Genomic DNA, 23,582 nt, shown 5'->3' with positions numbered 1-23,582 from the left:
GGCACAGGCTGCCCAGTGAGCTGTGGAGGCGCCATCCCTGCAGGCAGAGCTGGATGGGGCCTTGGGCAGCCTGAGCTGGTAGGGGGCAGCCCTACCCACGGCATAGAGTGGGACCCGGGTGGGCTGTAAGGTCCCCTCCAACCAGGCTGTTCTGTGATTCCAATGACCACAGAGGAACCCACAATGCTGGCAAGCGGCTCTCAGAACTTTATCTGCAGCAAATCGTTCCCACAAACGTTTACCATGACTTACAGAGAACAAAGATGCTCTAAGAGCTTCTGCTAAACCTATATAAATACATGTTACGCCTGAGAACAAACCGTACCGTGATCCCTGCGCTGTGTGGAGAAACACAAAGGGCAACTTAAAACATCGGGCAACGCCGTGAAACTTGCCAACTTTGAGCAGAAGGCGGCTGTACGGGTGACCCGAGTCCTGCACACAGGGGCTGCCCCGGAGCACCGCCCGACACGGAGAGCAGCCCCACTGTCCCCCGGCAGCACCGCGACTCTCTCAGCGCCTCTCCCTGCCTAAAGCGGGTGGGCGCCATTTTTAAAGAGCCCTGTCAGGGCGGAAGGGGAAACAGGTGCTTGCTGCTCGCTGAGGTAGCGGCCCCACCGAGCAGGCCGTGGCCATACACGCTGTTTGGGGCTGGGGAAGGGACACCTGCATGCTGCAGACAGGTGGCAGCGAAACACCCCGCCCCAAAAACCCCACGACGTGCAGCGGCTGCGATGGGACTGCTCACATTTAAAGGGCAGCCCCGCGCGGAGGGATCCCGGCAGCACACGGCCGGCCGGCACTTCTTACTCCCCGTGCAGCGCCGAGCGGCGGGGCGGCCCGGAACTCGTTTTCTCCACGGGAATCCCTTCGCCGCGCAGAGCGGTCATGGGCGCTGCGGTCCCCGCTGTCCATCCTCCGCGGGCGAGGCACGGAAGCTCGCTGAGTCGCGGCCTGCCCCTGCGCCGGCCCGCGTGAGGGGGAGGTGGGGAGCGACGCGGCTTGAGGAAGGAGGAGAGTTCGGTTTTCTTTCAAGCCGCGTATCCTTCCGCGCAGCGGGCGCAAGAGGCTGGAGCCGCGGTGTCCCTCCGCCGCCGGCAGCGCAGGGGCAGGCGGCGCCTCTCCGGAGGGGGGCGAGGAGGTCGCGGCTTCGCGGGAGAGAGAGGAAGAAACTTAGGAGCGGTGTGGCTGGAGCGACGGACCGCCCGGCTCAGAAGCCCTGCGGAAAGAGGCCTTCGACACCGAAAGAGAAGCACGACCGGGAGGAGGAAGCGGCGGCGGCCGCCACCGGTCCTCATCGCCGCCCCGCGGGGTCCCTGCGAGGGAGCTCGGGGGACTCTTTTTCACGGGGTCCGGCGGAGGGATCTCTCGGCGGCTCGCTCCATCGCCTCCCCCCTGCACCGCTCGCCCCTCGGCACCGCCATCTTGGATTTTAATCCGCCATTTTTTTTCTCCCCCCACTCGGAATTATTTTTGACCATTACCCCCGTGCATTTTTTTTTCTTTTCCTCTCTCTCTTTTTTTTTTTTATTTTTTTTTTTTTTCTCTTCCGGCTTTCTCTTTTTTCTCCTCGCCATCTTTGCTTTTTTTTTTTTTTTTTGTGCGTGTGTGTTTTGTTTTGTTTTTTCTTTAAATTTCCCCCCTTGCTCCTTTGCTTTGGATGAGCCATTTCCCACCCCCGGCGGACGCTGGGGCAGCACCGGCGACGGCGCGGAGGCGACCTGAGGTGAGCGCGGGGGGCACAAAATGGCGGCGGGGGAGAGCCCTCCCCGCCCGGGCCTCCCTCAGCGAGGGGCGTCCGCCTTCTCCCAGCCCCGCGGTGGGGAAGGCCCGGGCGGCACGGTAGGCCATAGGGGGCAGCAGGGAGCCGGGTAGGAGGGAAGGGAGCGCCTGTAGCCGTCTGCAGGCCTGGGGTAGAGTGGGTGAAAGCTGAGCGGAAGGAAAGGATCTGGGGGTGTTGGTCAGTGGTCGGCTGAACCAGCCGTGTGGTCGGCTGAAGCCAGCTGTGTGGTCAGGATAGCCAGCAGCATCCCGGCTTGTATTAGCAACAGTGCAGCCAGCAGGAGCAGGGTTGTGATTCTCTCCCTGTACTGAGATCTGGTGGGGCTGCACGTCGAGTGCTGTGTTCAGTTTGGGGCCCGTCGCTATAAGAAAGACACTGAGGACACAGAGCGTGTCCGGAGACAGATAGTGAGGCTGCGAGGGGGCTGGAGCACAACTCCGATGGGGAGTGGCTGAGGGAGCTGGGATCGTTCAGTCTGGAGGAGGCACGGGGGAGACCTGAGTTGATCCTTACACCGATCTGAAGGGAGGTAGTGGGGAGGTGAGAGTCAACCTCTTCTACTTGGTAACAGTGATAGAATGAGGGGGAATGGCCTCAAGTTGCACCGGGGAAGTTCTGATTGGATGTTAGGAAACATCTCTGATAGAGTGGTGATGCAGTGAGACAGGCTGCCCAGGGAGGTGGTGCAGTCACCGTCCCTGGAGGTGTACAAGGAAAGGGTGGATGTGGCACATAGGGATGAGGTCAGTGGGGACGGGCTGGGAGATGCACTTGGTCATCTTGGAGGTCTTTTCCAACTTGAGTGATTCTGTGGTTACGGCCCGTTAAGGCAGGTGTGGCGTTGTGTTCTTGTCACGTGAACCAGAAACTGCCTGGGTCCTCTAGGGTCAGCACTGAGCCATTTTTGAACGTAACTACGTACCGTTTTTAAATGAGAGTTTAACCCACCCCCATCCTAAAAATGCTGTTGGTTTTCTATGGGTTTGTGTGCTTTTTTTCTTCGTTTGTTTTTTAAATGCTTCATTACTTTTTGGAGGGTGTTTGTATAATGTCAGTCTCTGCTGTAGAGTTCAAAGCAGGTTGCACGCTACGCTTACTATGATGTATAACCTTAATTGGGTTAGGATGCTCGGTTTCCTGGGGTCACATAGCTACACTTATATTGATGAAGGTGTTTGAAGGGAGTTATAAGCAGGAAGGGGAACAACTTTTTACGTGGTCTAGGAGTGGGTAGGACAAGGAGGAACGGCTTGAAACTAAAAGAGGAGAAATTAAATTAGATATTAGGAAAAAAAAACATATTTGCTCAGAGGGGGGTGAGCTGAGGACGCCCCATCCCTGAATGCACTCAAGGCCAGGTTGGGCCCTGGGCAGCCTGATCTTGTGGCAGGCAGCCCTGCCTATGGCAGGGGGTTGGAACTAATTGGTCTTTAGAGATCTCTTCCAACCTAAGCCATTCTATGATTCCGTGTGTGTCTGTATAATTAGATAGGGGGGTGTGTTTATACAGACGTTGTCCTTAATCACTTATCAGCTTTAGAATTCTGTCTTTGCTTCCAGATGTGTCAGCAACTTGCAGGGCAGCAGTTCACCTGTGAGTGTCTGTTTGCAACAGCTCCCTGTGCCGGTGCTACAAACTGCTTTTCTCGTTTCCTAATGCAAATGCAGATCCTTTTCTTAAGTGTGTGTGTGTACCTACATATATGTGTGTTAAAGCTTTGTCTTGGAAACAGATTACCTTGTAAGTTCTGATGATGTTAATGTTTTGCTTCCAGTAGGTATTGGAGCTGAAATTATTCATCCACTTCTCCGAGCCTTTTGAAAAGTGACTAAATGCAACTGGGTCAGGTTGTCTGTGGGCATGAAGTGGTTGGGAGAATCCAAGAACATGGTGGTGAATGGCAGGAGGAGTGGAAGCAGGGCGTCTAATGACCACGTGCAGAATCAAACCAAATTGCAGCACACAGGAAAGGAGAATCCCAGGTCTGGCAAAAATGGAGTTGAGAGAAGATCAAGCAGATGTACGTACATGTTTCTGCAGTTTGGTGTTTGTGCTTCATCTGTCAGCTTGCATGCCAGGCTTCGGCTGTGTCTTAATTCACAAAGGGGGTGTGCATGTAACTCTCATCAGAAGCATTGATTATGTTTGTATTTGTTGAATGTTGTAACTCCTTTTGGGAATACGGATCTCTTCAGCTTAAAAGTTAAGTGAGAGCAATAGAACATAAATTAATCTGAACCTGGTTGTGTGCAAAATACACGACTGGCACTTACTGAGAGCTACTGTGATTGGAGCCAGATAACAGATATGACTCGAGTTACTAGCCTAAATTTAGTGAACATGTGTTTGTGTAGAAGTAGACCCCATCTTCATTGAAGTCACGTGTATCAGTAGTAGTTAGAAAGCTGTTCTAAGGAACATGGGTGTTTATTTTTGCTATTGATGTGGAGTGAGGAATGAAAAAGAAATTCGGAAGAAATCCTCGTTTCAAATCTTAGGACAGTCAGGCTTAAATTTTCATGGCTTTGTCATGCTCATAGGCCTTAGAGGCAGGTGTGACTGGGTTGTGTACTCTGGGAAGTTGCTTGTATGTGGGGAGGTGGAGTGAGAAGGAAGCCCATAAAAATACATTACGAAACACTGTCTCCATTGTCAGCTGCAATAACCAACAAGAGTTAAAAATGAACTGAACTGTGCTTCTGCTTCTTCCTTTGTGATTTATTTTTTATTATTTTACTATCCAAACTTGAGTTGCAGCTCCCCTTTTCCCTAATGCAGGTGGGTTTCAGAACGTTCCATAAATGATACCTGCTTTATGCTTTCTTATTTGCAGGTAGTGGTGCTTCAGGATTTGAGGGTCAGAGTCGTTATGTGCCTTCCTCTGGAATGTCTGCCAAGGAACTGTGTGAAAACGATGACCTAGCAACTAGTTTGGTTCTTGATCCTTACTTAGGTTTTCAGACACACAAAATGAATACTAGGTAACTTGTCTTTACTTTCCTAGAATTGGTCCTTTGGTTACATCAATTACGATAACTGTGAATTTCCTGCATGTTTACAGAAGTCTGAAACAATGACAGTTGGTGGATTCTGCCTTTAGAATGGTGCTGCATGTGAGACTGGATCTTCGAGCTGTGTAGCTGCTGTTTTGTAGCGCTATCACAGGTCTTCCTATTACCCTTAGCAACAGCTTCTGCTGTAGAGCTGTGTGTTAATAGATGCTTTCCTAGCTTAAACAATTAACTCCTCCTCAGTTTTAAACCTTTAGCCATTTGAAATAATATTTCACAGCCAGGAGTTGGTATCTGGGAAGTGTGGTGTATTTCCTATTTATTTTGTTGCCTGGGGATTTGATTTTCTTCTCAACTTTTACAATATCTTGATTTACTTCCTGAGTTCCAGTGTTAGTGCCACTTGATGCCAAACTCTTGCAGATCCATGCTGAAGAAATGCTGCTCAGATGTGTCTGTGTATAAATAAGATAAATTGATGTGCACATCTGGAACCTTCCTACCAGATTTGCACATAATGTTGTGCACCTGCCTGAATGCTTGCCTTAAATTCAGAGTGGGCTTGTGGTTTAGTTGTTGCGTGCCTCTTCCTGCTTGCTAGTTATACCACCATGTCTGAGTATATTCTGTAAAAGACACGTGTTGCTGGCTTACTGGGGAAGCTGTGCGTGAATGGTAAGTTTCTAAGGACAAGGAAGGAACTGTGTGTTTCTTGTTGTATGAACAAATGGGGGGTCTTGGTCTGATCTGGGGTTTCCAGTGTGTTTCTTGTTGTATGAATGGGGGTTCTTGGTCTGAGCTGGGGTTTCCAGGCCAGGTTATGAGAAGCAGGCTTCCCAGCCCTTGCAACTTATTGCTGTGTTTATTTTAAAAGAAGAACAGGAATATTGCATGGGCAAATCACCAGTGTATCGGTTCATATGTTATGTGTGTGTGTCTGTGTGACAAGCTGATGACTGGTAGAGCCTTACAGTGTGTGAGTTGTACCTGAAATTGTAGCAGTGTGTTCCTGATAGCTGTGAAGACTTCCAGGGAGATCTCTCTTCTTTTCTACAGGGAGTGCAGGGTCCATCCTTAAGAGAAATCCCAGCATTCTTCTTGTTCTCTCTGTGCTGTTGATTACAATAGCATGTTGTGCCCAGGGCAGTGTGTACGTAGGTATTCGGTTGTTTCTGCATTTCCAGAAGTCAATTGAGATAAACATGCATGTGCTCAAAAGCCCTTTTTGTTGTTGTTCTTGGATGAGTGGTGGTGTACAGCTGTTCAGAAGCTGTTCTTGCTGATTTGCTTTTTGCTAAGGAAATTATGTATCTATCGGTAGCTGGAGAAGTTGCTTTTGTAAGTGGTATGTTTTCAACATGTGAAATACTTCTTGAATTGCTGATTTGCAGCAAAAGACCACGCAAAGATTATCATCATGTGTTTCTTCCTTTCTCAGGCTTGGAGTGCAGTTAACAGGCAGCCTTCAGGGACAATAGTTAATAATCTTGGAGCTCTGTGGGAAATACTTAGATGAGGCTTACAACTTCTGCCAGAAGCTAGACCTGTTGACTCTCCTTAATGTCTTACTGAGAGAGTTTCTACCATTATAGTGAATCAAAGTTAAGCTCTCAGCGTAGTTCATGCTTGTCTTTCACTGTAGTAATGACTTACTGCTGTAGCTATTTAGCTTGGACCACCTTCCTTCCATCTAGTGAGATGTAGTGTTTCTATAACTTTGTAGAGTTGTTGCCCTCATGTAATTCTGAGGGAAGGTGGAGGGGGGCGGGGGATGTGAATGCTTGTAGACCCAATTCAAAACAAGTACATTCAGGTACCACTTGTATGCTTGCAGTAAAAAACAAAGGTTACAATAAGCGCTCTTTGTACTTCATTCCTTTAGTTGAAAAGTTTGTGGAGATGGATTGCTTTCCCCATAGCATATTGATTAGAGAAGAAACTTAGAACATTGTAGTTAAATATCTAAGTCACTCCTGGAACTTCTTTACATCTTCTTTATACTGAAGTAGTGACAGGAACCTGAGCGAGCTTTTTGTGTGGTTTGTTGTTGTTCTTTCTGGAGGCAGTAAGAGGAAGGTTCCACAAGTACTCAGCGTCTGCTGTCTTGGGAATTGGGCTGGTAGCTTTGTAAGCTGTCGTGTGAGTAATATCTCAAAGAGCCGAAAGCTTGTTATCAAAAGATTTCAGTCAGATCCCCTAGTGAGTTTTTCCACTTTGCTCCGAAATGTCTTCTTGTTGCCAGGGATTTGATAGCCTGCCTAAAATGTAGCTCTAGAAATTCTTTAATGGCTTTACTTGAAAGTGACTTTATTTGTTTCATCATCCTGGTTTTCCAAGAGAAAGCTGATAGTTTCTGGTGGTTGGGGTCTGCTACAGCCTCCTGATCAGAGGGAGCCTGTTGATGCAGCCTTTTTATTCCAGCTGCAGGAGGTGTACTGCACGTGATGGGGGATTTCAACCACCTGGCTATCTGCTGGGACAGTGGCACAGCAGGTGACAGGCAATCCAGGAGATTGCTGGAGTCTGTTGAGGACAACTTCCTGGTCCAGGTAATAGGTGGACTGACCCAAGGTGAAGCCCTATTGGACCTGGTCCTCACAGATGTGAAGGAGAGCACTAGAGAGGTTAAGAGTGGGGGCAGGCTGGGCTGCATTGACCATGTCTTGATGGAGTTTGTGATCTGGAGGAATGCAGGCCTGGCAAAAAGCAGAGCTAGGACCCTGTGCTTCAGGAGAGCAAGCTTCTGGCTGTGCAAGGAACTGCTGAGTGGGATCCCCTGGGAAACTGTCCTTAAGGGCACAGGTGAGAACAGTGCTGGCTGCTCTTTAAGGACACCCTTCTGAGAGTGCAACAGCTCTCCATCCCCCAGCAAAAGAAGTCTAGCCGGGGAGGCAGGTGACCGTCATGGCTGTGCAAGGATCTGCAGCTTAAACTGAGGGAAAAGAGGGAAATGTACAGGAAGTGGAAGCAGGGTTGTGTAGCCTGGGAGGAATACAGGGCTGTTGTCCATGTATGCAGAGATAAGATTAAGAAAGCCAAGGTGCGGATGGAGCTGCACTTGGTGACGGATGTGAGGGACTCAAGCATCATGCTTGGGAATACCAAGAGCACTTCCAAGAGTCATTTAGATGTACTGGTAGTACAGGAAGTCAAATGCATTGTAGCTTGTTTTAGGAGAATCTAGGTCTGTTTCTGAGCTCCACATTGCTGCTTTCTGTGAAGCTGCAGGCTTACAGTAGTAATTCTGACTGTTAATTCTACCCTGCTACTCTGTTTGGTAGAATGAAAGAACGTGAGTTCTCCCAGCTGCTTCTGTCCTTAGTATTTAAAAAACTGCATTTATTTGTCAGCTGTGCTGCGGAGAATGAATTTCTGCTGCTGCTGGAATTTTCATTACTTCTATCTGGGTTGGATTTGAGCTTTGCCCGCAGTGCTGTGTGTACATTTTTCAGTTCAAGGAACTGAAGTGGACTACTTTATCATTTTAAAAAATGCAGTCTTGAGCCTTCAGGGGATATGGGGTTTTTCCTGATAATGAAGTTTAGTGGAAAAGTCCTTTGGTGCTCTCAGGTGCATGCATTACATGGGCTTTCATACTGAAACTCTTTCAGGATCCATTTTTGTTCAAACTCACTGCTCTGAGTGGCTGAGCAAGGTACCGTGCTTCCGAACTTACCAGAACCTCTCCTTTAACTTCCTTTATAGGCAAGCATCTCACTGACCTTTGGCTTTATACCTTGGAGTTTCAAGATTCTTTAAGTATTCCTGAGGTAAGAGGAAATGAGAGGGAGAAAGAGCTGTGCTTCATCAAGCCGTTTTCTTACATCCTCCTTGTTGAGACAGACTCAGGCAGCTTGTCAGGAAGAAGGGAGATTAGCCTTTCTCTTAAGATGCAGTGATAGCTAAATTTGTGTTTGTAACTTCATTGGAACGGCCAGGCTGTTGTGCGGCCTGGTTCTCTGTGAGACCTGCTTCAGATTCAAATAAGAGAGTGTCTTGTTGAGTTCTCATGATGGAATCTTACAGAGGTATAATTCATGGGTGCAAACCAGAAGTTTGGATAGATATGATTCTGACTTGAGTTGACTCCTGAGTTGTGAGACAGGGGTGGCTGATTTGTTCATTTCTGTTTTGTTTTTCTTGTGCTCTTTCTGTCTCTTCATTTCTCTTCTTTGATGTAGTCTCCCATTTTACTGACATTTAAAAGCCTTGGTTGGTTGGTTTTGCTCAGCTCTTAAATATGTTTAGCTATGGTGTCTTTCTAGGCTGTCTTCACGCTGTTAGAAAACAGTCATGTAGATGCTTAAAGCACGTTGGTAGACTTTTCATGTCATGTGTGAATGAGGAAGTTCTGTACTACCAAAATCACAGATAGTACTGAGGATCACTTCACATAACTACTTGGTGTTGTGGTAGGTAGTGCTAGGAAGGCCTAGTGAATAAGTTTCTATTTCATAACACTCTTTGGAGAAGTGAAGTACCTATATTAAATGCAGCAGAGTCTCACAGTCTCCAGGAAGATTCAGCTTTCAGGCTTTCTTGGCCTGTAGGCATCCTTTGTCTCAAGTCACCAGGTACCCATTGCAGTGTATGTGGTGATGTCCCTGTGAAACGTGAGAAATCTGGTTTCAGTATTTTGGCTTATCTCAAACTTGGTACAGTTTATATACTGCGGTTCATGCCTGCATCTGAACTGTGGAAAAACTCACTTGCTCAGAGTGAAAAGTGTTGGTCTGTTTCATTGAGTTGGGAACCTGTTAAGTAGGATGGTCTTTATTGTGCTGCTAGTTTCCAGTTTCCACATACTTGTGGATGCTTCCATTGCTTACTTGGAATTCCTTTAATTTTTCCTTTGCTCCTTTGCCATGTAAATCATTTCATTAAAATGTGATAAAGGTGCTGCAGGAGATCCTTGATAGTATTTTTGTCCCCTTTGCTTCTAAGTCACGTACTTGAAAGACCCTGTTTCAGATTTAAAATGATGGGCATGCAGCACAACATTTATCTGACCTGTTAGTGTATCAAGGTGGTTTTTGGTTGGTTTTGTTGTTGTTGTGTTGGTTGGTTTTTTTTACCATACTTTAACCATTCTGCAGCCTTCTTTTTGGTCTTTTCAAAACTCGTGTCCATAGTATTTCTAATTGTATTGATTGATGTTACGTGAGTTGCTGCTAGACTTCTGAAAGGACTCTGGTAACTGTAGAATGCCTGAAATAAGAACCTGGGGAAACTCCTGCTGATGTAACCTATGGAGGTATACAGGGTTAGTGCCTGTTCCTGAGCTACTAAGGTAATTCATCAAGTCTGGTCACCTTCTAGAGAATGATGCCTTGTGGAAGAAGTGAAATAGGAGAGCCACTTCGAAGCTGTAAGATATTCTTCTAATAACTAATAAATGTAGGGCGTTAATTCTTTTACTGTTCTAGGTTTTCCATCTACCACGCTTTCTTTTTTTCCCTCTTCCTAGCAGTTAGGATACTGCTTTCTTTAGCTGGCATAAACTGAACTGCTTCTTGATGTATGACAGTGCCTGTCAGCACATGCACATCTCCAGTGCTAGCACAGTATTGAATGCGATGGTATTTCCATCTATCTTTGTTCTTGCAGATTACTTAGCTTAAAAACAAACAAACAAACCAACCAAAAACATCTAAATACAATAAAGGAAAAGGAGAGAGCAATCATTCACTTAGCCCAGAAAGAACTGAAATTGCCAAAGCCCAGATTTTAGCAGTAAATGCTACATCCCTTCCTCTTGTGCAATTGGTAGCTATAGATGTAAGTAAATTGCTATTGATCCTGGTGTGTATTGTGCTTGCAATGATAGGAGTACAAGTGTGTCCCTGTTGCAAAAGGTGTTTCTGATTGCCATTACAAGAATAAGTCCTTATCTGAAACTAGTCAAATGTAGTTTATCTCACTGTGAATTCCTTTGGTATCTGAGGAGGCTCTGTGAGTTTTGGCAATCAAATCTGAGGGAGGTTTCCTTCTTATTTTCAGAATAACCGGGAGATCTTCTCCTGATTGTATGTCTGACTGATAGGCGAAGAAAACTTGGTGTAGCAAAACAAAATGACAGTCACCTCATCTGTAGTCTGAAGGGAGTTTTTTGCAACGAGGCTTGCTGGGCATTTTGCTTTGGTGGGGAGGGGGATAAGTATGTTCTTTATTAAAGAAGATAATTGAAATATTTCTGGCACAACGTTTATTGCAGTTTGAAGTAGGTAAGTTTTAGAAGTGCATCATCTACTTCTTGTTAGATGTTATCCCAGCAGGTAGGATACTTACCTCTTTCTTCTCTGAATTACCAGCTGTATTTTCTGTTCTGAAAGCTCACAAGGTTATGCTGATAATTTTTGCAGTATTCAAAAACATGTAAAGAACTGTAGAGTCATTATATTGCAGAGACCTTTTTTTAAATGGAGAATTCGGAGAAGATGCTTATGTAAAAGCATGGAAAGCTAATAACCTGCACTGCCCCTGGAAACAATACTCCTGTCAGAAGGTCTTTATTTACTGTGTTAGGAGCAGACATACAGCATTCTTCTTCCTCATGAATGAAGTTGTATACCCTTCACTATGAACTATTTGTGATTAAACTAAAATTGAGACATGTAACACTTAACGTTATCAGTTAGGGAGCTGGTGATGTTTCCTTCTGCCAACTTAATTGTCATTTCTTTCCTATTATTTGTTTTTATCATCAAATGCAGGCTTTGTTTGGTAAGTAAGAGGAAGTAAGATTAGTATGGTAATTCTCCACAAGACGTAATGAAACTGGTGTATATTTAAGAAGGTCTTAATTTCATGGATTTAGTCAAAAGCTGTTAACTTTTTCAATACAGAAGCCAGAACTGTGCATAGATCATTCGATACTAGTGTTACTATGAAACTTAGAGCATCCAGTTTATTGTCTTGAATTTTTTTGTACATACAGTGATCGTAAATTGATAAGGAAAGTTAGGACAGTAATACTTCCATTATACTAGTTCTTTGGCTACTGTTTTATAGTGAAATATTATTCAATGGTGGTTGATCTTATCAGCAATGCATTTTATACATAAATTGCCTCGGCAGAATGGAAGGTTTTAAAGTTTGAAGCAGTAAGCTTGGAACCTTTGTCATTACCTCTGAAAATGAGGGTCTGTGGTTTGTTTGCATACTGGTCGGTTTCCTTATGCAAGGAGCAAAATATTCATCTGGCTAGCAAAAAACCTTATGTGCTGTGAGTTAATGTGAGGAAGAACTGCAAATGAATAACAGCAGACTGGAATAGCTTTCTTCTTTGTTTCAGATTTCGACCTATAAAAGGAAGGCAAGAAGAACTAAAAGAGGTGATTGAACGTTTTAAGAAAGATGAGCACTTAGAAAAAGCCTTCAAGTCCTTGACGTCAGGTGACTGGGCCCGGCACTATTTTCTTAACAAGAACAAAATGCAGGAAAGGTTGTTCAAAGAACATGTAGGTGTATTTGTAATTAATGTGCTTTTTCACATGGTTGGAAGGCTAAGAAAATGTAGAAGTCTCATAGGAATGTAGCAGTAGCAACGTGAAGTAATCCTCTGCAGTTACATGTTGCTTGTTTGGATGCTTTTTTAACACGAAATTCTTGTGTTTGTTAAAACCCAAATAACTTGAAGGAGGGTTGGGGAAAATTAACTTTTCATTGCTATTTATTTCATAGGCATATAGGAGGGACAACTATATTTGCAGTTTGCCTCTTCTGTTGTTGGCTTAAGTCCTAGGCAGAAGAGAGAAGCCCTGCTGCTGAGAGACAGAAGTTTTGAGGACTTATTTTTGTGTTGTCCTTTTTTCTTCCTGTTCATTTTTTAAAGTTACAGCTACAGTAGATCAAACTGTGGGTCAAAGAAGAGTAAAAGGAGAAGCCTTGGTACCTCAAAGCTCAATTGGCTCAATATATTACTGCTCTTCCTCTACTTTTGAGCACCCCAAAACGACTTTTTGTTGACATGCAGAGCTGCAAAGAAATTATAGTACTGTTGAACTTCAGGGAAAAAATAAAATAGCTCCTTCTAGAATTCAACATGTTGCTTGCATATACAACCAAAAGGAATTTGGCCTTTTCCTATTCTAAAACAGATTTAATCTAGTAGTAGTGAAGAAAGTAGGCAGCAAATTCTGCTTTCCCAAAGCATTTTTAATGAAAGCTGCCAGAATGAACTGCTTGAAACTGATCTGGTCCAGCAATCTGAACTCAGCAGCTGGATTTCTCATGGAAATAATACCTTGTTCAGAACTGGAAGGAATAAAATCTCATGTAAAAAGGTGGTTAGGTATCTGTGGTTCTTCAAGACCCAAGACAACTTCTTAAACATAAATATGTTTTCCTCACTGCTGTTTTGCTTTTAACGGGATGCTGTTATTTTCTTTCATTGCAGGTATTTATTTATTTGCGGATGTTTGCAACTGACAGTGGGTTTGAGATACTGCCTTGTAATCGGTATTCTTCTGAGCAGAACGGAGCCAAAATAGTTGCAACGAAAGAATGGTAAGTAGTACAGCTTATTGTTATGTTCTGTTTCTACCAATTATTTTGAACGAGTTAATAAAAAAAAGGAGAGCATGATTTAGAATTAAAATCGTAAGGAGGGAATTGGAGTGGGAACTTCATATTGGAAACTTTTGAGTTGAAACTTTTGTTTTTGCTGAAAAACTTGAAGGATCTTCTGAGACGGAGAAACAACAGGAGGCCTGCTTCAAAACACTGTCAATAGCTAGAAAATTCTTAAAGCACAATATATTGATAAGAGTGCTGTGCACTCTCTGTACAAGAAGAATTTTGCACTTGAAAGGTTTGGCTTGAGGGAATAAGTAAGAAAGAAAAAAAAATCTTTGTCATTTTAGCAGCTGAAGAAGTTGAAGTAATCAAAACTCCTGCGGTTACTTGCTTGCATCCTCAGGAGACTGCAGAAACAATGATGGGTAATGCCTTCATGTAATTGATTCTGTGCAGTGGCATAACAACATTTAGTTCATATAGAAGAAAATGTCTACCTGGCCTAATTATTGACATCTTGTGCTTTTATGAAAAAATACCATGCTGTTAAACTTTGTGAGTTGTTTCTTTTAAATGTATGTATGCTTATTTTTACTATTCTTTACACTAAAGGAAGCGGAATGATAAAATAGAACTACTTGTTGGCTGTATTGCTGAACTGTCAGAAATGGAAGAAAACATGCTGTTGAGACATGGGGAAAATGACTTCAGCGTAATGTATTCCACAAGGAAAAACTGTGCACAACTGTGGCTTGGTCCTGCTGCGTTTATCAATCATGGTGAGTAAGAAGGATTGAAACTGTGTTAAATGGCAAAAGCAGTTCTGTTCAGATGCAACATAAGTGATCTGAACAACAACATTTAAGTGAGCTAGATCACATCAGGGTATCAGAGGAAAAACAGCAGGATCAAGCATACTGGTTACTAGGTGTAACGTAGAACTCTTGTTGGGAGCTTCCCAAACCAGAACTGACTGGCTGTGAACTGAGAAACTTAAAAAAAGGCTCAGGGAAGTGATGCTTTCTTCCTTCACAGAGACCTTGAAGCTGGCAGCTGAATCATTGGAGCGTATTGAGGCCCATTCTGAATTGTTAATATAGCAAAGTTTCTGAATGTAGTCAGTAATAACGTAGTGGGTGAACTCTTCGTGCTTCTTTTAAACGCTTACACAGAAGCTTCACTGATACTGCTGCATTAGTACTCTGAAGGAAGAACAGGTAGGATTTAAGATAAGTTCTGTTACTTTGAAGAGGAGGGACTTTGAAAAATTGAGGTAGAGTAGGGAAGAGTTCAGAAATCAAACTGTATCAAAGTGATCGTCTCCTGATATACAGCTTTATGCAGTACTACAGCTCCCAGCATTTAGTTGAGAGTCTAAAGTTGTTGAAGTCAGAGTGAATCCTTACTTTAGATATCTACAACTATTCATGTTTCAGGTCTTATCAACAGTTAATTGACTTTATCTTTTGGACCTTTTTCAGATTGCAGACCTAACTGTAAGGTAAGCAAGAAATTAAAAATCAATAAAGCCCCCTGCTTTTTTTTCTTTGTCCTTGCACCTTTCCCTACCCAGCTGTTTTGCTGCTTGTTTTCTTATTTACTGTTCAACCTTAATGACTTGCCTTTCTTTTCTTCCCCCTCCACTTCCTGTCCTCTTCTCAAGTTTGTGTCAACTGGCAGAGATACAGCATGTGTGAAAGCTCTGAGAGATATTGAACCTGGAGAAGAAATTTCTTGTTACTATGGAGATGGCTTTTTTGGAGAAAATAACGAATACTGCGAATGTTACACCTGTGAAAGGTATGCATTGATGGAAATAAGGCTTTCCAATGAAATTGGGCATATTCATAATGCATTTTGTAAAATTAGAGGCGGTTGGTTATGAGCACACAATTCCTCAATCCGTTATTATTGCTTCTTAATTCATCAGAATGATTTTTTTCAAACTATCACTGAATAGTCAGGTTTGCTCTGAACTCCTGTATTCTGTTCTTTTCCCGCCTCCCATCCTCAGGAAATAGCCAAAATCACAAAAAGCAACCTAGAATCTTTGAAGCAACCTTTACTGAAAAAGGTAGAATTGTAGAGAAACGTAGTTATAGATATTATGAGCACGTTAGCAGTTGGGTCCTGACTGCAGGCAGCTCTTAGAGCAAAGGAGATTTCATTAGTCTTTTATTTGTTGGTCTGAAGTCTTGTTCTGATGAAAACAATCTGAGTAGTTTTCACATAATCTCATCAAAACATGGAGGGTTTAAGTATTAAATATCTGCTGGTTAGGACGGTATTTTCTTATATCTATTCGTTGCACCACAGCAGCAAGCTTATTTGTTTTTCATCTCATTGTCTGAACCCAACTTACCAAATTCACTCCAAGGAATTTCGTAGTTGTTTCTTCTGTTTTCTGTTGAAATTTCTGCTTGCTGTGAGTGTGAAGGTTTGATGTCATCTGTGACAACCTCACTTGGTTCCAAGAGGAAGTTTGCAGTACTTGTAACTGTTATTTTGAGCTTACTGGAGAGAGAAGAATCCTACAAAGGATTAATCCTGTTTGAGAAATATTTTAATGCACACTTAGGTAAATAGTTTCATAGTCTAACCTTCATTTTTACTGTGTAGTTTGTTTACTAACAGTTCTTGTGCTTCAGGAGAAAAGCCTGCTGGTGTGGGCCTCAAAGCTCATTTGATATTGGTAGGTCTTTCTAAGCAAAGGGTACAGTCTCAGGCTTTTGTCTGTAGAGCTTCTAGGTAAAGTTTACTTCAGCCCTGGGAGCTGCTAAGTATTGAATAGATGAACATCTCAGTCACTTTTTCCTTCCAACATGGAAGGTCATTTCTTTTTGCTCAAGTTTTTCAATGTAACATCAATATATACTTTCAGTTTCAGGATGGACCAACTTGATTTATCAGAATCTTTTCAGAAACATGTCATCTTTGGATTTAAAGTACATGAAAATTTTGTGTTTTTAAAGCTAATACTTGTGTAATTCTTGCTTCTGGAATCCACTTCTCAGTCAGAAGGTTATGTTACAAAAATCAGAGGAGAGATTTGGATTTAGGGGAGCTGAGAAAGGGAAAATGAGTCCTTACAAGCATTTAGAAGCCAACCTAATATGTAATTGTGTTATGAAAAAGGAGATGTGTAGAGAAGTCAGCCATCTCTGTATGCCGCAAGAAATAATTCCTAAGATCCAATTTCAACTATTCCGTAAAGGCTGTAATTTTGTAATGTTAAAATGCTAGGCTTCTAGGAGACTGTGGGATATGTTTTGGAGCTGAGGGAAGGTTAGCACTGAAAAAGTATTTTCAGGTCTCCGAGAAAATCAGCACGAAGAAAACACACGTATATGCATTGACAGTTAGGTAAGCACACAATTCATCGTGTCTGACTGAAGTAACCAAGCACCAAGAACATGGCAGAAGGCTGTTGTCATTATTTGTGGCACTGTTCTAATCTCAAGTGGCTGCCACTTGGGCTGAGCTCGGCCTGCTCACTTCTTTTAGTTGCCTGTAATTTGTAAAGTTTAAAATAATGCCAAAAGAGTGTTCAGTATAGTGTTGTATCTGCATAATAATAATAGTTAACTTTGTGGAGATTGAGACCCTCTCCGATCTCTTTGATGTACTTTTGGTTACATTTTATGGACTTCTTCTAGTGCAGTGTGGTGGAATCCAAACTGAAGTTGTCTCAAGTATTTCTGCAAAATGCAAGCCTGTGGGATGGTTAGGAGTACTGAAGGATCTGGGTAGTAGAGTTTGAAGTGCAAGTGTAGAAATTCTTAATCTCTATTGTTTTCTGTGATGAAGTTTTCAAGTTTTCTTATGTATCATGCAAGTTAGACAGCTGTGTACTTCATCTTTAAGTTCTAAAGGAAAATGGAAATATGTGAACATTGTATTCCATTTCATGTACTCTTAAAACTCTTACTAGTGCAATACCAAGTGCTGTAACTGGAGCTGACTTCTTTTTAATTTCAAGTAGTATTTTGAACTACCATATTCCATTTTCACTTGTGTCATTTCATTCTTAAAAGATAGTAAAACAGATGTAAAGCAAGAGAAAACCTACTTATGTATTTTTTTTTTCTTCTCACAATTAATTAGTGGAAGATATTTATTTATTTATTTATTTTAACATCTTAGTGAAACTATACCTGTATAGGCATCTCAATAAAGCGGCCCATGATTGATAATCAACTCAAAGGTTGTTGGTATTATTTATCCATGTGTTGCTATGATTCAGACTTATGTATAAGCATAAAACTTAGGACGTCGTTTCACATAGTTATTAATACATTGTCATCTTTGCCTTTGTAGGCGTGGAACTGGTGCTTTTAAATCAAGAGTGGGATTGCCAGCCCCTACTCCTGTGATTAATAGTAAATATGGACTGAGAGAAACAGATAAGCGATTGAACAGGCTCAAAAAGCTGGGTGACAGCAGCAAAAACTCAGACAGCCAGTCCGTCAGCTCTAACACTGATGCAGATACCACTCAGGAAAAAGCTAATGCAAGTAAGCAAGTGTGGGACTTAAAGTTTTATAAAACATGAAGAACTACCACTGTGATGGCATTGCTTCTTGTATTTGAAAAGCATCCCAAATGCTTTTAGAACTGTAATTGATTAAGGAAACTGAAGATCATTTCTGCAGCAAATTAACTGTTTTCCTTAGGCCTTTCTATAACAAGTAGTATGTTTGTGTTTTGCTTGTATGTTCTTATTTTCTTTCCTTCTGTTGTGTACACTTACATCTAATAATTGGTGCCACATTTCTAAATTTGTCAGTTAAAGAGCTCTGTTGATTTGGTTTGTATTTGAAAAAGGTGGTAAGAAATCACATGCAGTAGTGTGGCTTAGGAAAGAAAACTCAGTTTGAGGAGTGTCCGTTTTGTAGGAAAACAATTCATACAGAAATAGTTCTAGAGATGATTGAATGTATAATCATCACCTTTAGAGATGCCTTAAACTAGGCAGCTATTCCCCATCAGCATCCAGGACTGTTAGTTCTGACACCTGTTCTGAAATGGACGTGCACAGTTAACAGTTTCAGAAGAGATTGGAAGGGAATTTTGTTTGTTATGCTCTTGAGAGACTTCACGGAGTAGTGAGTACTATTTTTCTTCTTTTTTCCCTTCACACACAATATAGGCAAGATACAAATAATTGCAACTTTTTACTCAACTGAGTCACTTTGAATATTTTGCCTCTGTCTGTCTCTTATTTGACATTGCGAATTGAAAAGCAAACCAGTAACAAACTTTTTTTTCAGTTGTACGATCTCTGATGACAAAGCTTTGTAGTTGCAGCTTTGCTTGGGCAGGCAGAACTCCATTGCTATCACATTCAGTGATGGTTGATAGGCAGCTGGAACACTGAAAATGAAACCATTGCAGTAGCTAAGGGTTTAGTTTTGTTTTTGTGGCCCCTGGTAGAAAAAAAATTAAAACAAGAGCTTGCTGATCCTCAGCTTTTTGCTGGAATAATTTTCAGTATCTACTGAGGAAAACGCGGGATGAATCTGTGGAAAATTCAGTAGGAGAAGCAGGTGGAAGGGGGGGGGAGCGAGTGGCGCAGACAGCAAACTTGATACAGTGGAGATGATGAGGGAATTTAGGTGGGTTCTTAGATACACTCCTGGAATTTAGATGGGAGTATTTTTGACAGTCCTGAATAGGATTTGTCTGAATAGGAAATTAACCAGTCAGTCTTGTTACTGCATAATGTCTAGTTTGTTGAACAGATTTTAATTAAGAGTATTAAATGAAACAACTACAAAATTTGGGGAGTGGAAGCCTCAGGTTAAGTCAGCATCATGATCACTTCTTTTTTTCTTTCTTTTGCAGCTAACAGAAAATCTTCAATTGGTGTGAAAAAGAATGGCAAAAACAGAACATTAACAAGACAGTCTATATCAAGAATTCCAGCATCATCAAACTCTACCTCATCTAAACTAACTCATATAAATAATTCCAGGGTACCAAAGAGACTGAAAAAGCCTGCAAAGCCTTTACTTTCAAAGATTAAGCAGAGAAATCAGTGCAAAAGGCTGGAGCAAAAGAATGCTTCTAAAAAGCTCGAAATGGGAAATTTAGTTCTCAAAGAGCCTAAAGTAGTTTTGTACAAAAGCTTGCCCATTAAAAAGGATAAGGAATTAGAGGGACCAGTCAAAGTTGCAGTCTCTAGTGGATGCTTAACAAGGCACGCAGCAAGAGAGTATAAACTGAATTCTGTGAAAGGTGCTCACGAGCATGGTGACATACCACCTTGCACATACATAACACGGAGGTCAATGAGAACGCGGATGAGTTTGAAGGAGACCTCTGACATAAAGCTTGAACCAAATACATTGGATAGCTATAAGAATAACTTGACGAGAACACGATCGGACGTTTTAGAGCAGCAGTCTCATGCAACAGATGAAAACAGCCTGGTTCATGGAACGTCACATAAAGGGGAGGCCAGGTGTCAGAAAAATGACGCAGGCACGTCAAAAAAGAAGTCTCGACAAGGAAAACTAGTGAAACCACCTGCAAAATTAGATGAAACAGATAATACGCACAACACACCTGTAAAAGATGAAGTACCAGACTTGATCAGTTCTCACCCAGAAAATGGGGAGAGGAATAATGTGGTAGATATACCTGTTAGCTATCAAGACTGTATCTCTGGATCTGGTAGCTGTTCTGTTGTAACATCTGACAGTTTCAAAGCGAAGGACAGCTTCAGAACTGCAAAAACTAAAAAGAAAAGACGAATCACGAGGTATGATGCACAACTAATCCTTGAAAATAGCTCTGGGATCCCCAAACTGACTCTTCGTAGGCGCCATGATAGCAGTAGCAAGGCAAATGACCAAGAATCTGATGGAATGAGTTCTTCAAAAATAAGCATCAAACTAAGTAAAGACCACGAAAAGGATAATAATTTATATGTAGCAAAGCTAAATAATGGGTTTAACTCAGGATCAGGCAATAGTTCAACAAAACTAAAAATACAGTTAAAACGAGAGGAGGAAAATAGAGGGACGTACTCTGAGGACCTTCATGAAAATGGTGTGTGTTGTAGTGAGACTCTCTCCCTTTTGGAGTCAAGAATGGAAGTAGATGATTACGCTCAGTATGAGGAGGAAACAGCAGATGAGTCTTCATCAGAAGAGGATGATGAAGAGGAAGATGACTATGATGATGAGTTTGATGACTTTATTCCTCTTCCTCCAGCAAAGAGACTAAGACTCATTGTTGGCAAGGATTCAATAGATATTGATATTTCTTCCAGGAGGAGGGAAGATCAGTCTTTAAGGCTCAATGCATAAGCTTATAGGTCTTAAACTGACCTGGATGTCATTTTTAAAAAACAAAAAATTAAATAAAAAAATAAAATAATAAAAATAAAAAAAAACCTCACCACCAACAAATTCCATTTGATTATTCCTCAGCTGAAGAACTTTCTGAAAAACTTAGCGGCAGCACTTCTTTATTGTTTGTTCACCTATCAACATAATATTGTAGAAAGTGTACAGCATACTGACTCTTCTTAAGTCCAATTTGTGCAGATTTTTATTGTACTTTTTAATAGCCTTCTTATGTGCAATTCTGAGGTAGAGGTAACGCTCTGTTGTAAAATAAAGGCTCAAGCAAAGTTACGAAGTTGCATCAAATCTTTCCATGCAGGACAATGAGAATACAGTGTGGCTACACAATTATTTTTGATCTGCAAGAGCGTCGCTTTGCTCTTGCAGTATTTGACTAAACAATTAAATAATTAAAAAAGAAATAAATCATAGTAGCAGCATATTTAAGGTTTTCTAGTCTATGTTAATATCACCAGCAACGAACTACAGCTTTTCGATTTATTTGCTAGATGTTTGTTTTTTTTTTTCCCTTGGAGTTTGTCGGTTTTAACACTGTATGCTGTCCCAGACGTACTGTTTGTGGCCTTTGTTATATAGTAGCAAACGGTTGGTTGGAAGTCAAATTGATTTCTTAAGAAAAAAAAAAAAAAAAGAAAAAATTAAAAAAAAAAAAAAAAGAAAAAAAAAGAAAAGGTGTTGACAATTTGCTGACTTTTTAGTACATTATATGTACAAGGGTAGCAGTATGCAGAATAAAAAGTTTGGATATGGTGTATTTATTGCTTATTATGTAAATTAAACACCTTGTATTTAACACTTTTCAATACTTTTAGATAAAATTGTTCTTTGCAAGAATGATTGGTGCTTATTTTTTCAAGAATTTGCTGTGAAATAATGTGACTACAACGGGCAACGTTTATCCATTGAACTGCAGCTATCCTGAATTGGTTCTTCATATTTTTTCTGTTGCACTTGTAAAATGCTACAAGGAATTTAAAGAAAAAAAAGAAAAAAAAAAAATCTATTCACTTTAACTTATGATAGTTTTATGAAATTAAAAACAACTACGTCACAGCTTTTGTTCTGTGGTAACCTATCAAATGTTTGTCTTTTAAGAACCAGTTGTAAAAGACTGAAAAAAAAAATATGTATATGTTGTAAATATTTGTGTGTTGTGCGGAATTTTGTCATAAGAAATTGAGATAACTTGCCAGAAGGGTTTTTAAGTTTAGAAATACATCCATGCCAATAAAATAGGAAATTGTAAACCTAGTTTTAAACTCTGCGTTAGTTGGAGTTCTTTGATCGTTATGTAGTTCACTTGGTGCTTCAGAATCTATAGCAGTGGAGAGCATCAGGGCAGTGTTTGACTTCTTTTCATAATTCCAAGGACATTAGGAAAACTTGCTGCTTCTGGGCACGGTTAATGTGTTTGTATGTATAAAGCGTTAACTTTTATGTCGCTTCTTTGAAACGGGGCTATAATTTGCACATTTTGTAGTTGTAACCGTACAGCAGTTTGGTCTGTGTGCTCTTTGTTTCTGTTCAGCCATGGTTTGAGACTCAGAATTCTTCCATCCAAGGATGTAGAAACAGGCAGCTCATCAAAAAGCACCTTGTTGTATCAGTTCAGTCAGCTGTAATTGCATACTGCTGTCAGGTCCACTGCTGTGTGCCTGGAAGAGGAAGGACGTGAAGGTTGCCTTATCCAGGTTTGAAAGCATTGACCATTGGTGGTGATGTGTGGGTAGTTTGCAGGAGTTGCTCCTGATGGTCTGGCCATCTCTGACTTCTTTAGAAAAGTTATTTCCCTTTTCTTTCAAGTGAATCCTTCCAAATGCATTTCATTAATTTGTCAGACTGCAAATCGTATGATGGAATCAGTTTCATCTCGTTTACCTGATGTATTTGTAGCATAGGATTGAGTGTAGCATTAAACCTAGTACTTACAACTTCATCTTTAAAATGTCCGCTCTTTGTTACAGGCAGTCTGTCTCATGCACAGAGTATGTTTTAAAACAAGCCTATGTGTAATGCACAATCTTTTTCTGACAGACAGGTGTTTAGGTCACAGAACACTGAATGCAGAAAGACTGGTAAGTATGCTGGCGTTTTTGAGCTCTGAGCCAGGTATGGTGGATTGTCTTAATGGAACTTAAAGGTTTTATTTGTAGGCAGCTCTTTAGGCATCAGGAAATTTGGATTGATCTTGTTCCATGAACAAGCTTCTTGTACTGGATGACTTAGAACTATGTTTAGATGTTTACTGGTAGATGAGCCCAAAGAGGATCTAGCTGAAGATCATGCATATATGAATTGGCATATAGTGATTTTCCCTTACCACTGAGATTAGAGAAATGGTGAATGTTTGTGTCGTGTATGAAAACCTGGGGATGTTTCTTCCTTTCCTGTTCAGCTCTCAAAGCACTGTAAGGTTAGTGATCCAACCTCTGGGAACCCTCCTCTAGCTGCTTTTATATTCTAGCAGGCTGGTAAGGAAACTGCATCATCTGGATAGGTTTACAGTGACCACTAGAACTTACGGTGGTCAGGGCAAAGTTCTAGCAGGCTGAAGAATTGGAGGGTAGGAGACAAAGATAAGAAGAAAGCAAATAATGCTTTTCAAATAACAGGTTTAGGGAGCTACAGTGTTCTTAAAAGTTGTTTTTTTGCTGTTGTTCTATTTATGTGAAAGTTAAAAGCGCACTGGCTTATTGTACAATATGATCATTGCAAAATACAGTGCAGGAGGTTTGATCCTATTGAGTAGTATTCGTGTCAGTCCTAAGGAGACAGAAGAGATGATTGCTTTGTCTCTGCCTTGCATAGTGCAAGCTAACCTGCCCTGGTGGGTAGTGTTTCTGTGTCTTCTTCAAATGCTCAGGTATTAGTTTACACGAAGGTTACCATTGTTCAAT

General features: G+C 41.6%; 1 protein-coding gene across 3 annotated transcripts; it reads left to right on the top strand.

Moving 5' to 3' along the window:
* Positions 1-823: 823 nt before the first annotated feature.
* KMT5B (lysine methyltransferase 5B) lies at positions 824-22,543 on the top strand. 3 transcript variants are annotated; one of them, XM_072338775.1, is made up of 10 exons: positions 824-1,726; positions 3,559-3,804; positions 4,618-4,765; positions 12,090-12,255; positions 13,194-13,303; positions 13,925-14,091; positions 14,794-14,813; positions 14,976-15,112; positions 17,630-17,826; positions 19,157-22,543. In XM_072338775.1, the coding sequence occupies exons 2-10, from the start codon at positions 3,645-3,647 to the stop codon at positions 20,623-20,625; spliced, it is 2,574 nt and encodes an 857-aa protein (XP_072194876.1). In that variant the 5' UTR covers positions 824-1,726; positions 3,559-3,644; the 3' UTR covers positions 20,626-22,543. The 3 variants fall into 3 exon arrangements, with proteins under 3 accessions (XP_072194876.1, XP_072194875.1, XP_072194877.1); XM_072338774.1 differs by having other exon boundaries at positions 3,562-3,804; positions 19,157-22,542; XM_072338776.1 differs by lacking the exon at positions 824-1,726 and adding an exon at positions 1,763-1,842 and having other exon boundaries at positions 3,562-3,804.
* The last annotated feature ends 1,039 nt before the right edge of the window (positions 22,544-23,582 follow it).

Source organism: Excalfactoria chinensis, chromosome 5 (genome assembly GCF_039878825.1).
Source record: "Excalfactoria chinensis isolate bCotChi1 chromosome 5, bCotChi1.hap2, whole genome shotgun sequence".
Classification (NCBI taxonomy): Eukaryota; Metazoa; Chordata; class Aves; order Galliformes; family Phasianidae; genus Excalfactoria; species Excalfactoria chinensis.
This window is presented reverse-complemented; position numbering and strand designations above follow the sequence as displayed.

Bases quoted from the DNA above. Each gene is read 5' to 3' on its own strand.
- KMT5B (XM_072338775.1), top strand. From the start codon at position 3,645: ATGAAGTGGTTGGGAGAATCCAAGAACATGGTGGTGAATGGCAGGAGG. The intron at 12,256-13,193 runs GTAGGTGTATTT...CTTTCATTGCAG, and splicing joins AAAGGTTGTTCAAAGAACAT to GTATTTATTTATTTGCGGAT. The intron at 14,814-14,975 runs GTAAGCAAGAAA...CCTCTTCTCAAG, and splicing joins ATTGCAGACCTAACTGTAAG to TTTGTGTCAACTGGCAGAGA.